The 13,820-nt window shown below is 51.5% G+C and overlaps 1 protein-coding gene across 5 annotated transcripts in view; it reads right to left on the bottom strand.

The window, feature by feature from the left end:
- Nucleotides 1–13,820, bottom strand: part of POU2F3 (POU class 2 homeobox 3) — a 79,575-nt gene extending 65,755 nt beyond the window's left edge. For 4 of the 5 annotated variants that reach the window (XR_009565056.1, XM_030839324.3, XM_030839355.3 and 1 more), the window contains exons 1-2: nt 13,719–13,820; nt 7,068–7,136 (exon numbers count right to left, since the gene is read on the bottom strand). Coding sequence is in view for 3 of the 5 variants with exons in the window: in XM_030839324.3 (XP_030695184.1) it covers nt 7,068–7,136; nt 13,719–13,746 (97 nt within the window). In the remaining 2 variants the exon portion in view is untranslated. Of the gene's footprint in view, nt 1–7,067; nt 7,137–13,718 lie in introns of those variants that run through there. The other variant, XM_060304499.2, reaches the window with a different exon arrangement.

The following is a 13,820-nucleotide window of genomic DNA, read 5'->3' as shown; positions in this document are numbered from 1 at the left end:
GTTTGAAGCGGTGCCCTAAGGAATGACGGCTGATGAAACCAAGCGGAACTCCAGATGGTAAAAGACAGCACACAGGTGCCCCCCCCCCGACCCGGCCCCCTCGCTTTGTTCCCTCTTAGGCTGGAGAGAAAAGGAGGTCCATGTTCTTCTGGGGGCTGCTGAGATGGCAGCTGGGGTGGGGAAGGTGGCCTTCCTTAAAGAGATCTCCGAGAGGAAGAGGGACGGGTGTCAGGCAGGACTTGGCTCATCCACCTGCACTGGTGCTAAGGTTTAACGTAATTTTATATTTACAAACATACCTGCTACCCAGAGGCAAGTATTAATTTAGTCCATATGGACTATTACCCCTCTTGAGATTGTGACATACACACTCCTAACACACTCATATATAGTGTGCTTAGACTTTAAAGTATCTTGACTCATTTCTGGACACGAATGTGTTATAAACCTCCTGATTCCAAGCAACATATAAAAAACCACTGCTATTAAAAACACTTCACAACATTTTCATCTGAGCAGCATGGTCCTGCCCTGTGGGCTTGGGTTTGGGACTAGATGGGTGAGAAAGTGTGGCACAGGTGGGAGCTGCTGTAGTAATTCTTTTATTTGCAGAGGTTCTCTGTGTGCTAGAGGCAGGTACCTCCTGACGCCACAGGCTGCTCTCCCGAGACCTCTGGCACACACAGCCACAGTATGAAGCCTGGATGGTGAATTAGTACCTCCTCATCCCCCTGCACAGAAACTGGAAACGTGGTGAGATGGAAGCCACTCTGGTTTGAGAAGGCCAGAACCAGGGGCAAGGGGCTTAGGCTGCAGCGTGAGGGTTGTAGACAAGAGATAGGAAAGGACTTCCGACACTGAGAATTGTATCCTACAAGAATAGGTGGCCAAGAGAAATTGTGGGGTTAGCTTTTCTTAAGGATGGAAGATAAATGAGGGGAAAATAGCTCTAAGAACAGGATCCTTTATTTTCCAGGGATGGTTTTGAAATGGCTGCAAAGGAAGAGAGAGGTATGGACAAGATATCCTCTCAGAATCCAGGGATTCATTTCAGTTCCCCCTGGACATCTGGAGGGGCTGTGGCTTCCTTTTTGTCCTCCAGAGAGGTAAGGGAGAGAGTGGGTACAGACCAAGGCACAGGACCAGAGTCATCAGGCTTGAATCCTAGAGCCCACCCAGCTCATTCTCTTCACTTTACTCCCTCAAGCCCTCTCTCCCGCCATATTATGACAAGGAAACTCGAGTCTAAGGCACAAGCAGACTTGTCCCACACTGCTCAGTGACAGAGCTTTGTCTTGTCTCCTGAACGTTTCTGATAATTATCAACCTAATGATGGACTGTATTTGTATGGTGACATTCACTTTGCAAAGTGCTTTCACACCCACTCTGTCATTTAATCATAAAAGGGTGTGTGTGTGTGTGTGTGCGCGCGCGCGCACGCACACGCGTGCGCCCGTGTGTCTCATTTAGAAAGAGCTGTCAATAGGAGACTGTTCTGCACCTTCCCCCAAGTCTCACCTCACCCCAGGTACTTCCTAGACTTCTCTCGTCCTCTCTGTCATTGAAAGAATAGTTTTATTCCATAAACATTTGGGTTAAAACCCACACACGTCTCTAGAGCCTTCCACCTGTTTCTGCCTGGAACTGCACCTCTTCGTCGCAGTGAGACGTAGTTTCTTTATCCTTAGCTCTTTTCTTGGGGACTCACTAGGGTGGAGATGGCGAGGTCCCAGGAATGAACTGACCAAGACAGGGCTTCTCTTCTTGGGTCAGTTACTCATTATTTCTTTGGGCCTTAAGGAGAATCACTAACCTCTCTGGGCTCCCCTATATAATCGTGTCCATTCCGTCTTAAAACCATGTAGAAAGTTGCCAGATTTAAGTGAGGAGACTCTCTGCAAAGGGTCCCCACACAGCTAACTCCCCTGGATGGTCCTTCCAGACGGTGGGACACGGTGAGCCATTTCACTTCTCAGATAGGCAACTGAAGCAAAGAAGAAGGGCAGCAGGAAGGGATGACTGAACAGAGTCCTGTCCCCACCCCCTTCCTTCTTGCTCCCCTTTTCCTCCCCTGGGCTCCCCTCGTGGAGCCCTTCCTTCCCAGATCTCTGAGCAGGATAAGGGTCCTAAGGCGTCTGCTCCACTGTCATCTGGGCCTGCAAACCCCCACTCCACCCATGACAACTGAGCCTGCAGAATGCGGGGAGCCGGGGCTGGTGTGTCGGTGAGGCTGGCCCAGGATGAGAGAAGAGATGGAGACAGTTCTCTCCAAGGCCAGATTCTCCCTCTCCACAGTTCACCAAAGGGAGTAAGTGGACCCCAGCTCTTTCCCTCTCTTCCCCAGCAAGCACATTTTGGCACCAGACAAGGCTTCTGCCTCTTGGATGAGACCAGCCCCCCAGCAGGGGCTCTAGCCAAGGAGGAGAGCCAAGCCCCTTGGCTGGAGCCACCTGCCATAATTTCGGCATCTCCCTGATGCCGCCACTCTCTTGTGTCCTCTGTCCCTGGTTTCCTGTGCTGGTCCCCAGTCTTCCCACCACCATCTCTGGGTAAATAGTCACTAGAAAGACCCAAGTTTAATTCTGTCATTTGCTAGATACAGAACCTTGGGGAGATCAGCTAACCAGCCTCAACTTCCCCGTCTGCAAAGTGGGATGGTGTCATCTACCCTCACAGAATTGTTGTAAAGTCCAAACGCACTGTTTGAACGTGCTCTTCCAAACACAGGTTGGCCCTGTGATCCACTCCACCATGAAGCCCTGGAGGAAAGCTCCTGGAAGACAGGGACTGTTTCGTCATCTTTCTGAGCCCAGGGTCTGACACAAGCGAGGACTGCCAGCGAGGTCAGAGAAGAGGACGGAGCCTGAACAGAGCAAGGCAGCTGGAGGTGTCAGAAGGAGAGCGGGCTGAGAGGGGTGGTGGAAGGAGGGGATATAGGGGCTGAGGGAGGTGACGGGGTAGACGGGCAGAGCTCAGGGCTGAGGAAGTCCCCACACAAATGCACAGTGTGGGAACTGATGGCAGAGAATATGGAAAAGAAGAACTGCATACACATCTTTAAAAATTCAGCCCTTAGAGGCTATCCAGCCCCAAACCCTCCTTAATGGGGAGGAAAATAAATGTCTGGGTGGGAAAACATTTGCCCAATAATCTGCAGGGAGTTAATAGACTGCAGTCAGGACTGAGTTTGATTACTGGTTAGAAGCTGTGTGATCCTGGGCTAGTTAGTTTCTCATTCTGAGCCACAATTTCCTCATTGATAAAAATGGCAATTGTAAGAATTAAATGAGGTAATGCATGTACAGTTGGCTCCACGGGCCTGGGTATGGGAAGGAGGCTCCGTGGATGTGACTGGCCTTTCCCTTCTTCTTCTCAAGCCCACCGTATTTGTCCTCCCCCTGTGTAGGAGGCTACACTGTGACCAGAGCGGTCAAAAGTCATAGGGTTATCTGCTTGGGTGCTTGGGGATGGTCAGTTATGGAGCTGGGAGCTTTTGAAATGTGGGTAAGGCTATGTTCTTATCAACCACTCAGTTGAGAACCGGAAAAAAAAAAAAATCGGTGTCAGTCTCAAGAAGGAAGGAAAAGTAAAAACGGGAAGTAAGAGGAAGGATAGAAAAGCTGATAGTTCAGAAATCTAGAAACAGCTTGGCCTCAGTCTTCTACAGGGTGTGGAAACAACACTGGCCAGGGGATCGGGAGTCTTCTCTGGTCCCGAGCGCTGTCACAAAGACACTGAATTTCTCCTCTGTCCACCCATGCCTCGGCTTCCTCATAGACCGAAGGAAAGGAAAGGATGAGCTAGCTTCCCTGCCACGTCTCTACCAACCGGGAGGTCTGTGTCTGGACTAGAAAACGCTCTCCTTTGCAGTCCTGGCCAGTGTGGAGGGGAAATTCACTTCCCTTTCCCAGCTCCCACCTCGTGCACCTTGGGGATTTCACACAACACAGAGGGTGCTCTCAGGGAGCTGGGGCTTTCTAGGTCACCTTTGTTTATAGTTTCTTTAAAACCCAGAGACAAACCACCCCTTAATTCAGGCACTGTTGGGGAGGGGAATCTGCCTTTTAAAAATCCAAAGGAAGCCATTAAACCAAGTTGGTAATCGCTGTGACTCACGATAAGTTTTCCTCTGTAGAAAATGAGTCAGAATGACTTTCCAGGAAGCTTGGTTACTTTAATTAGCTGCCTCTTTTTTTCTTGCCCTTAAAAACATGCAGTAATTTGACAGTCACCTAAGTAAGGATGCTACCAGCCACCAAGCTGAGCCGCTAGAAGTGAAGGATCTGGGAATGGAGGCGTTCTGACAGATGAACTAAAGGGACTCTTTGGAGTTGAGGAGGACCCACACAGACTCTTTCCCTGAATGGTGGAAGGAACAAAATCAACCTGTAGGGTTGATCCACTTGGCCTGAGTGAAGGGGAGAAGGGCACCCCAGCTACCTGCAGCCCCAGAACACTTAGCATCAAGTCTCGTTGTGTATATTACAGAATCTTAATGATGCCATTAGAGGAAATGATGACCGCAGCTGTCAATGTGCCAAGCACTGTGCTGAGGGCTTTAAATATCTCAGCTAACCCTTAACCCACTCTCTACGATGGACATTAATTGTCCTCTTTACAAGAGATCAGGCTAAACTAACTCATCAGATCACATAAACCAGTCAGCAGCAGAGCTGTGATTCTTACCCCAGGTCTGTTTGATTCTAAATCCATACTCTTCAAAGGTCATCTGTTCCTGCCTCCTAGGGAAGCAAAGCGGCTGGTCCAAGGTCACATTCTGAACTGGCAGACACTGAGATGACACTTGTATTCTGAAAGTCCCAGTTTATGTTCAGACTCTTTCTCCTTCAACCTTTCTCCTTCAAGCTCCCACAGTCCCAGACAGGAGGCCAGAGCCTGCTGAGACTGCCTGTAACGCCTTAACCTTCCTAATCCCCAGGTTCTGAACTCCCTCTGTCTCCTGGATCGCTTTTCAGGGTCTCATGTAGGTCCTTCTCACTCCTGACACAGTTGTCTTGACTTGGTCCCGTAACTAATAACAGAGCACCAGAGCTATCCTGTTAAGTGTGGACTTCCACCCTCATGGACACTCTCTTAGCTGTGTCACCACATACCTGGGGCAATATACCTGGCCCAGGTGAACAGGGTCAGCTCTAGCCAGCCTGCTACTGGGAAAGGGTGACTCAACTTCTGAATCAAGGCTTCTGGACTCTGGTTTTTCTCTAGGGAAGAGTTCAGAGCAGAGATGTACCTATTACTACTCATCAGGTGAACTGATATGAAAGCCTTGCTGGAGTTCTGGAGATGAAAGGGAATTTTCTTCACAACTGGGGAGAACAGATACCCCACTCCACAGACCTTTAAACATACTCAGCTAATAAATCAATTGACAAATGGTTGCAATTGGCCCACTCTCTCCAAGCTTAACTGTTCCCAGACACAAAGCAAAGTATAAAACATGTACCACTACCCGTGTAAACAGACAGTTTCAAGACTAAATTGAGGGCGGAGGGGCAGAAACGTTTATGGTAAATGTATGCTGCAGATGCCTCCACAAGACCCCCAATTATCGTGTCCCTGATCCTGAGTCTTTTAGCTTCAAGAATGGAACTAGACTGCACCTGAAGACTTGGGAAAAGATTTCAGCTCTGGGGGACATCGATTCTCTTCCACTTCTAATTTCTATGCCTCTAATGATCCAGATGAAAGACTAATTGAGGTCTTGTTGGGATACTATTAAAGTTATTTGGTGGTGTTACAACTTATGCTCATCTTTCTTCAAGTTCTTTTTAATTATATGGAGCTTTCAAAGCAAGGTTTGGACTATGGAGTTAAAAGAGAGAGCTAGGGGCTTCCCTGGTGGCGCAGTGGTTGAGAGTCCGCCTGCCGATGCAGGGGACACGGGTTCGCGCCCCAGTCCGGGAAGATCCCACATGCCGTGGAGCGGCTGGGCCCGTGAGCCATGGCCACTGAGCTTGCGCGTCTGGAGCCTGTGCTCCGCAATGGGAGAGGCCACAACAGTGAGAGGCCCGCGTACCGCAAAAAAAAAAAAAAAAAAAAAGAGAGAGAGAGAGAGAGCTATGAAACTTTCTTCTCAACTCTTCCCTCTCCTTTTCCTTTTATTCACAAAGCAAAGACATCTAAAGGCACCAAGCCCTCCTTTCTGGGTCTGTTTGCCACCCACATGCATGTAATTTGGAAGAGGAACACTTGTCCATGGGCCTCTTTGATTAGTTCCTTGAGTAGGATTATTGAGAAATCTGGGGTTAAAAGGCCTTAGTTCCCATCTACCAGAGACACATTCTGCCTTCCGTCAGTCAGTAGCAGCTGGGAACACAGCCTGCTGCTTCTAGGGGCCTTGAAAAAAAAATGGTACTGATGAACCTAGTTGCAGGGCAGGAATAAAGATGTAGGCATAGAGCATGGACTTGAGGACATGGGGTGGGAGCGGGAAGCTGGGGCAAAGTGAGAGTAGCATCGACATATATACACTACCGAATGTAAAATAGTTGGCTGGTGGGAAGCAGCGGCATAGCACAGGGAGATCAGCTCGGTGCTTTGCGATGACCTAGAGGGGTGGGATAGGGAGGGTGGGAGGGAGGCTCAAGAGGGAGGGGATATGGGGACGTGTATGCATATGGCTGATTTGCTTTGTTGTGCAACAGAAACTAACAGGGTATTGTGAAGCAATTACACTGCAATAAAGATCTATTAAAAAAATAGTAAAAAAAGCTAAAAGCAAAAAAACAAATGTTACTTAAAAATGAAAAAAAAAAAGTGAATCTCCTCCCTGACTTCTTGTTTGTTTCTAAGGATCTGGCCCTTTCCTAGCCTAGTTTCAGAGGCTTTGTTCCGTTGTATACCGATGTCTACTGTTCAAAGGCTCCAGGGTCATACCCCCTGTCTCTAGGGAATCCCTTCATTTCCTAAGAACCAGCCTTTGGGTCTGATTGGCTGAAAGACCAAGCCGGAAGAGGTACCACGTTATTCCATTATTCGATGAATTCCAGTAACTCTGTCCTGCCCTTGCTTTTCTGTTTCATTTCCCAGAAGAGAAGACCCTTACCTGTCTCCACCTGGCTGAGAGCACTTCGAGCAACTGTAGAATCTGCTACATCCCCACTCATCTTGATATCTGCAGGGAGAACACAACTGATTTTAGTAACAGGTCACAATTTTTCTCGCTATGACCTATGTGGCTTTAACTAAACAGCGAAGATGAATGGGTAATTACAACAAGCATCAGACTTTCAAATTCCTGATTCCTAAACATACAACTATCAGAATATTCATAAGCTTGGGGCACATATCCCCTCGTCCCAGGCTTGCCTCCTTTCCCCCTTTCTCCAGTGCTACTGCAGGGTCTCTCCCCTTTGCATCATTCACGGCCACTTCCTTCTATCGCCAGGCTCAGTTGGTAAAAATTTAACAAGGGGAAGGGTACAGCGGAGGGAGGGGAATGGGGGAGAATGCTCCTCATTCTCCATCCTCATTTCCTTTGGGATTTGGGGGATGTCTGATATTTTTTAAAGTAGCACAAGAAATATCCATCTCCCGTCCTCCCCCTCATAATAACTCTACCTTGAGAGGTAAGAGCACCCTGGGACCAAGGCTTGCCCTTCTCCTCTTTTTTAGCCAATCCTGCCTCTATTCTCTGCCTGATTCTCAGAGGTCAACCCACTGTCTGGTGATCAAACCCTAGTTCCCGTGTGGCCCTCCTTGGGAACCCTTACCTTCTCTCCTACTCCTTCAACGTTCTCAGTAAGAAAGGGATGGCAGGCGGGTCAGCGTCCCGCGGAGAGAGAAGACCTACACAAGGCCCCCTGTCTCAGCCCCCAAGTGCTGCGGGTCTGGCCTCTCTGCCCTGCTTCATTTCAGTAAATTAAACATTTACCCACAACAGACAGCTGCTGCTGCCTAAGAGGCCCCTAAGTCTCCTCAAGGGTCAGCAAAGAGAAGGAAAGAGACAACTTTGAGCTAACTCACTCTCAGCTCCTCTCCTTATGAAACCACCCCAATACTGAAGCCGTTAAAGACAGAAGAATATTTTATTCAAATCATGTTGACCCCCCCCCTTCTCTGGGGCAGCACTTTTAACTCTTTCAAACCAGATAAAGTCTTGGTGAGCCAATTTGCATACCCGGCCCCCCAGCCAATCCCGGGTAAGCAGCCCGTCTTAATTTGGGCCACATAATTGGGCAGTTGACAGTCTGGATGTCTGAGGTCTGGAGATGACCAGGAGGAGGGAGAAGGGTGGACCTCCGCCCCAGGAAAAGCAGGAAGAAACCGACTTTTATTTCTTCTTCTTCTTCTACTTTTTTTTTTTTTTTTTAGGGCAATGATGTGTGTGGCTCTGGCAGAGGTTTAAAGTGTGGTCCCAGGGGATGCAGTGACTGCAGTGCAGGAGGGGTGACTGTTATGCCAAGCAAGACAGAGATGGGGAGTCCCGAGGTTCTACAGCCCTTGGAACACCCCAGGAGCAGGGGAGGGAGTAAGCAACCTTGGGAACCACTGTAGTTTGAGGAATAGTTTTGAGACCGGTCAAAGTGATGACTCCCAGGTAAATACTTGGAGCTCCGTACAGCCCTCCCCAGACATCCACACGGTCCTGCGTGGTTACAGACCTCTAGGGGAAACCCTGCAGCCACACTTGCCACCCCTCTCAGTGCACTACATTTAAGAAGGCATTTCTCCAGCCTAACCAAAGTCCTTCCTGCTGCAGTTTGAAACTTTTTGTACAGTCTGTCATGCATGAATATGCAGAGTAACTAGTGTGGGCCACCCGGACAGGTCTGCAAAGGGCTTCTGCTACTCCACGCTTTCTGCTCCAGGGGGGAAATGGGCTTAGCTTCGTCCCACCCATGAAGGGCCACGCTGGAGCTGGGCATTGCCTATTATAGATCGGCTCAGTTACACTTCCCCATAGGGATCCTTCAACAGTGCAGAGAAAACGTCAGAGACTGCTGGGAAGGGGCGGGAGGGGGTGAGTGCTCACCACCTCTCCCGTTGCTGAGCACAGGCTCCGGAAGCGCAGGCTCAGCGGCCATGGCTCACGGGCCCAGCCACTCCGTGGCATGTGGGATCCTCCGAGACCAGGGCACGAACCCATGTCCCCTGCATCGGCAGGAGGACTCTCAACCACTGGGAAGCCCTCTCAGTGGGCTTTTAAACCTGCTTCAGTGGCGCTGGGAATTCAGAGCATGGGTTTTGACAGCAGACAGACCTGGATTTAATCCCAGTGCCATCCTAACTAGCACAGGGGGACCCTGGCCACATATTTGAACCTCAGTTTTCTCAACTAAAAAAAAAAAAATGAGAAAAATGATACTTCCCAGAGTTATAGTGAGGAGCAAATAAGATACTGAATGAAAACCGCCTGGCACAGTTCCTGGCACAAAGGAAGCACGTGATAAATGAATTAACTAAACAGATACTTAGGCTTCGATCGGAGTCCCCTTCTTCCATTACAGTTAACAGCTTTGGTTTTTCTGTCTAAGCAGTATCATAATTTGTCCTTTACCTGGGAAGCCATCTGCATTCTCCCAATTCTGACTTCATGGGAAAAACGCTCATGGGGACAAGAAGAGTTTAAGAGGTAGTGAGGGTGGGATGATGACCAGGTATTCTGAATCAACTTATTTCAAACATCTGACGTTTAAGAAGGGTGACATTTTAGCTAAACCATAATTCTATGCCTGTAACCCAAACACTCCTCCAACACCCATTCCCTGCACCACCTTTAACTCTACCCAAAAGCCATCTCTCTGATCTTTTAAATTAGCATGAAAGGTAGTCCTAATCATGTCTAAAATTAACTTTTGAAGGAGTCAAAGGCTCCACACTCTTCCAGGACATCTACTCATTGCATGTACCCATTATGGGAGCAACATTGTGACACTTTGGCATTGGACAGGGATTTGAGTCTGAATGGAGGGTCAGGCTGAGATGATCTGTGAAACCTCTTAACTCCCTTAGGATGTTAAGACACTGAGAACCTGTTCCTGTTGGGTAGGAGGCCGAGGCTGATGGGTGGGACGAGCTCTTGGGTCTCAGCCTAAAAATGGGCCAACACCGAAACTCGCCGAGACGCCACAACCCTTCGCCTGTCGGACAGCACGTGCCGGAGGTGAGTGAGAGAGGTGTGGGGTGCGGTCAGGCTTCTCTGCTGTTCTAATCTCAGCTGGCAACTGAGGAGGTTCCTTGCCATCACTCCCTTCTCTGGGGAGGCTCAGCTGGTCCGTGTAAGAACCCAGATACCAGATGCAGCCCCTCATCTGCTTCACCGGCGCTGTCACCCGCTGAAGCTGGAGCGAAATGTTGGCCGCTGGCCTTGACCTCCCTGTGCCTTGGCATGACCCAGCAGCAGCCCCTCCTTACACATCTGTGAACCAGGATGTGTGTGTGAACCTGCAGGAGCAAAGTCCAAGGGGCAGCACTTCCCCAGGCTGCAGGCTGAGTGTCCACGGTGTCCTGGACCTCCTGGGTCCAGGCTATGCCAGGAAAACAAAAGGCCCACTCCTCTCTCTCCTACTGTCCATCTTCATCTCTTCGGAAGGGACTGGAGCTCCCTCCTGACTTCTCCCTCCCATACCCACTGCTTCAGGCACTTCTACCAGAGGGAATTCAAGGGGCTACCGGTCCTACTTCTGAGCGAGCCAGGGTTCCAACTCTTCCCTGGAGGAGATGCTTCTCACCTCTTCTACAAGAGAAATGCACTTCCTCTCAAGAGACCTTCCAACCCCCTGAGCTGGAACTGGTATCAGTCTGTGAGACTCGATCCTCCTTTCCCAACGCTGATAGAGAACAGCTCACAGTGAGGAAAAGGGCAAAAAAGAGATGCTCTGGGACTAACCAGCTGTCCCCCTCCAGCTGGTTTCCCACTGTTTCCTCCATCTCTTCTCTCCCTCCTGAGCTTTCTGTCTGACTCTTGTCTACCTGCATTGGGCCTGGGAGGGAGGAGCCCCTCCTTAGCCTGGGTGGCCCTGTGTCTGGTGACCTCATGTCTGCTCGGGTGTTTGTGCTCCCATGTGAGAGGTGTTCTACAAAATACAAAGTGCTGAGGTCCCAGGCCAACCTGAATCACGGCTGGTACCCAGGTTATCAGAGCAAAAAGATGGGCTGACTCAGGGGCCGCAGTGCTTGCGGAGCTGCTGAGTGGGGGACCTTACGCATTATTTTGTGTGCCCCTGCTCCCCCTCCAACCCCCCCAGACTGTTGCAGTAGATCCATGGAGGGGGAATCCCCAAGGGCCTAGGACTGGGGATTTACAGGGCAAGCGCTGCTTATAAAGCATCCGCAGGACACAGGATCGCTGGGAGGGGAAAAGCAGGGCTCAGAAGAGACCAGATTTCCACAGCGAGGATCCTGGACTCAGAGACCCTAGAGAGGGGCCCACAGGGAGACACTCCATAGACGGATCCTCCCTCAGAGACCCCACAGCAGCGCCCTCGATGAAAGACCTTACAAAGATGACCCCGGACTAAAAAGCCCACTGAGAAGACCCAGCAAAGGGAGCCCTCAAATGGAGACCTAGTTAGAGAGGCCCCACAGAAAGTCCCAAATTGAGCGATCCCTTTGAGGTCTCCAAAGGGGAACCAGACACCACAGAGAGGCCAGGAAACCTCACAGGGAGGCCAGGCAGCCCTGAGGGGAGATAGACTACAGAAGCGGGCTGGGGAGCAGTGGCAAGCAAATGTAGAGAGATGACTCAGGTCACCCACCCGAGGTAAACAGGTGGACGGAGAACCCACCTGAGGAGTCAGCGCACCCTGGGTTTAGCTCAATCACCCCCTTTGTGTCTGCCTGCAGGGGACAGGGCTGGGGGAGGTGCCCGGGCTTCTGAAAAGCGTCAGCCTGGAGCTTCCTCCCAGGCCAGGCATGGAGGGCTTGGCCTCCTCACCTCAGCCTCACCCTCTCTTTCCTGCTCTCGGCTAGATCCTCTTAGCCCCCAGGCGGCCTCCCTGCTGGGTCCCAGCTGCCCCCCCTCCTCCCACTTCCCCCAGAGCAGGAGCCCCCAGTAGACAATGAGGTGGAAAACCCCCAGGAAGTCTCTGGTCTTGGTCCTAAAGAACTTCCCACTGGGGGGTGTGCCTTCAGGTTTTGCTCCCATGCACACCTAGGCCTTCTTGGTGGAACGTGGAGAAAGGAGAACCCGGGATCTGCCCCCAGCTATGTCCAGCTCCATGCTGGTGCTACGAGGTCTGAAAATGGACTTTCCCCAACCATTGGATGATACCCAGTTGGATGATTCTTTCCGCCACACCGAGCCCTCCCTGGCATGTCCTGGCACCTGGGGATCCACTCAGAGCTAACACCTCACCGTCTGCTGGTTTTCACTCAGCCCTACCAGGACTGCGTCTGGGAAACTGGGTCTCTCCCGTGCACCCACTGCTGCTTGATTTCAAGGATTGGCGGCTCCAGGAAGGGCCAAAGCCTCCAGCCTGCGCTGCTCCTTGGGGTAGGTCATGAGAATTGACTCCCTCACTCTTCCTCCAGAAAGGAGAGCAGGTAACAAAATTCCCATCAACAGCCCTGAAGTCCTTAATGAAGGTCATTCATTGGGTGTTGCCCCCTTTAAGAGGCAAGTTGCTGGTTTGAAATGGCCAAATCAGGCTCAGCTTTCTCCATGTCAGTCCGTCTCTGCTCAGGCCCTCAGACCTCCAGAAGGCCCACCCCGACACCAAGTCCAACCTCCAGGATTAGTAGCTCGAGTCCTTGCCCAGCTGTGGAAGGAGGGATCAGCAGGGTGAATGGAGGGGTCTTGGTTCACTCCATGCCCATAGACCTTTCACGCAGGGGAAACTGACTCCCAGAAAAGCATTTCCATGGCCTAGGTTCCCACCCCTGAGGAGAGGAGGGCTTGGTATCTAAATCCATGGGACATAGAACACAGAGGATGTATCTCTCACTGCCCCCCCCCCACCCCCCAGACACAGAGATGGAAGCGCTTTCCCACAGGGCCCTGTGCAGGCTTCTCCTCCTGTGCGTCCCACAGAGCTCCGGCTCAGCCCCCAGCCCCGCCGCGCACCAGCCTACGGCACTGCCTAGGCTCACGGAGCAGGGGAGCAGGTACACCTTCACGGGTGGGGTCTGCTCCACCTCCTCTCCCAACACACATGGGGACAGGTAGACTCACCTCTGACACACACGGACACATGCTTCCCTAGGCCCTGATCAATACACGTGCACCATGGCACCTGCCCCAGGTGTGCCTCTGTAAATGCCCAGCTCCACTCACTTTTCCTAGGCACCCCCTAGACCTTACCAATATCCACTCTCCCTATACTTCACATAAATGCCTGGGACACCAAACACGCAACATGTGGATACACGTATTTCTCTCACTTCTGCACTCCAAGGTCCACACCCCTGGCTGAGCCAGTGAGCCACCCTTCTGCAACCAGTGAACAGGGCAACTTCCCCGAGACTACCACAGCTCAGCACGCCCAGGTCCCACAGGGCTGCGGCTCTCCAGATGCCAGCGCTCTCCAGATGCGAGGCTTCAGAAGCCCTCCCACCCTCCACCGTAGCCCCTACCTTCATTCTTCCCCAAAGTCCCCCAGACGGACCCTGCGCCCGCCAGCTCGGGGCGACCCGCTATCCACACTGCCCTCTCCTGGCCGCTGGGGAACAAGACCCCCCGAGAGCGGCGCCCCTGTCATTCGCCCCTGCCCGAGCACAGTGACACCTGTCAGAGCTCGCGCCCTCTGCCCCTCACCTGGGTGCATGGGTTCCAGATTCACCATCCTGCCCCAGGCGGGGCCAAAGCCAGCTTCCCCCCAGGCCCCTCGCGGCTGTCCCAGCCGGGCCTCCGGGGAAG

Source organism: Globicephala melas, chromosome 8 (assembly GCF_963455315.2).
Source record: "Globicephala melas chromosome 8, mGloMel1.2, whole genome shotgun sequence".
Lineage (NCBI taxonomy): Eukaryota > Metazoa > Chordata > Mammalia > Artiodactyla > Delphinidae > Globicephala > Globicephala melas.
This window is presented reverse-complemented; position numbering and strand designations above follow the sequence as displayed.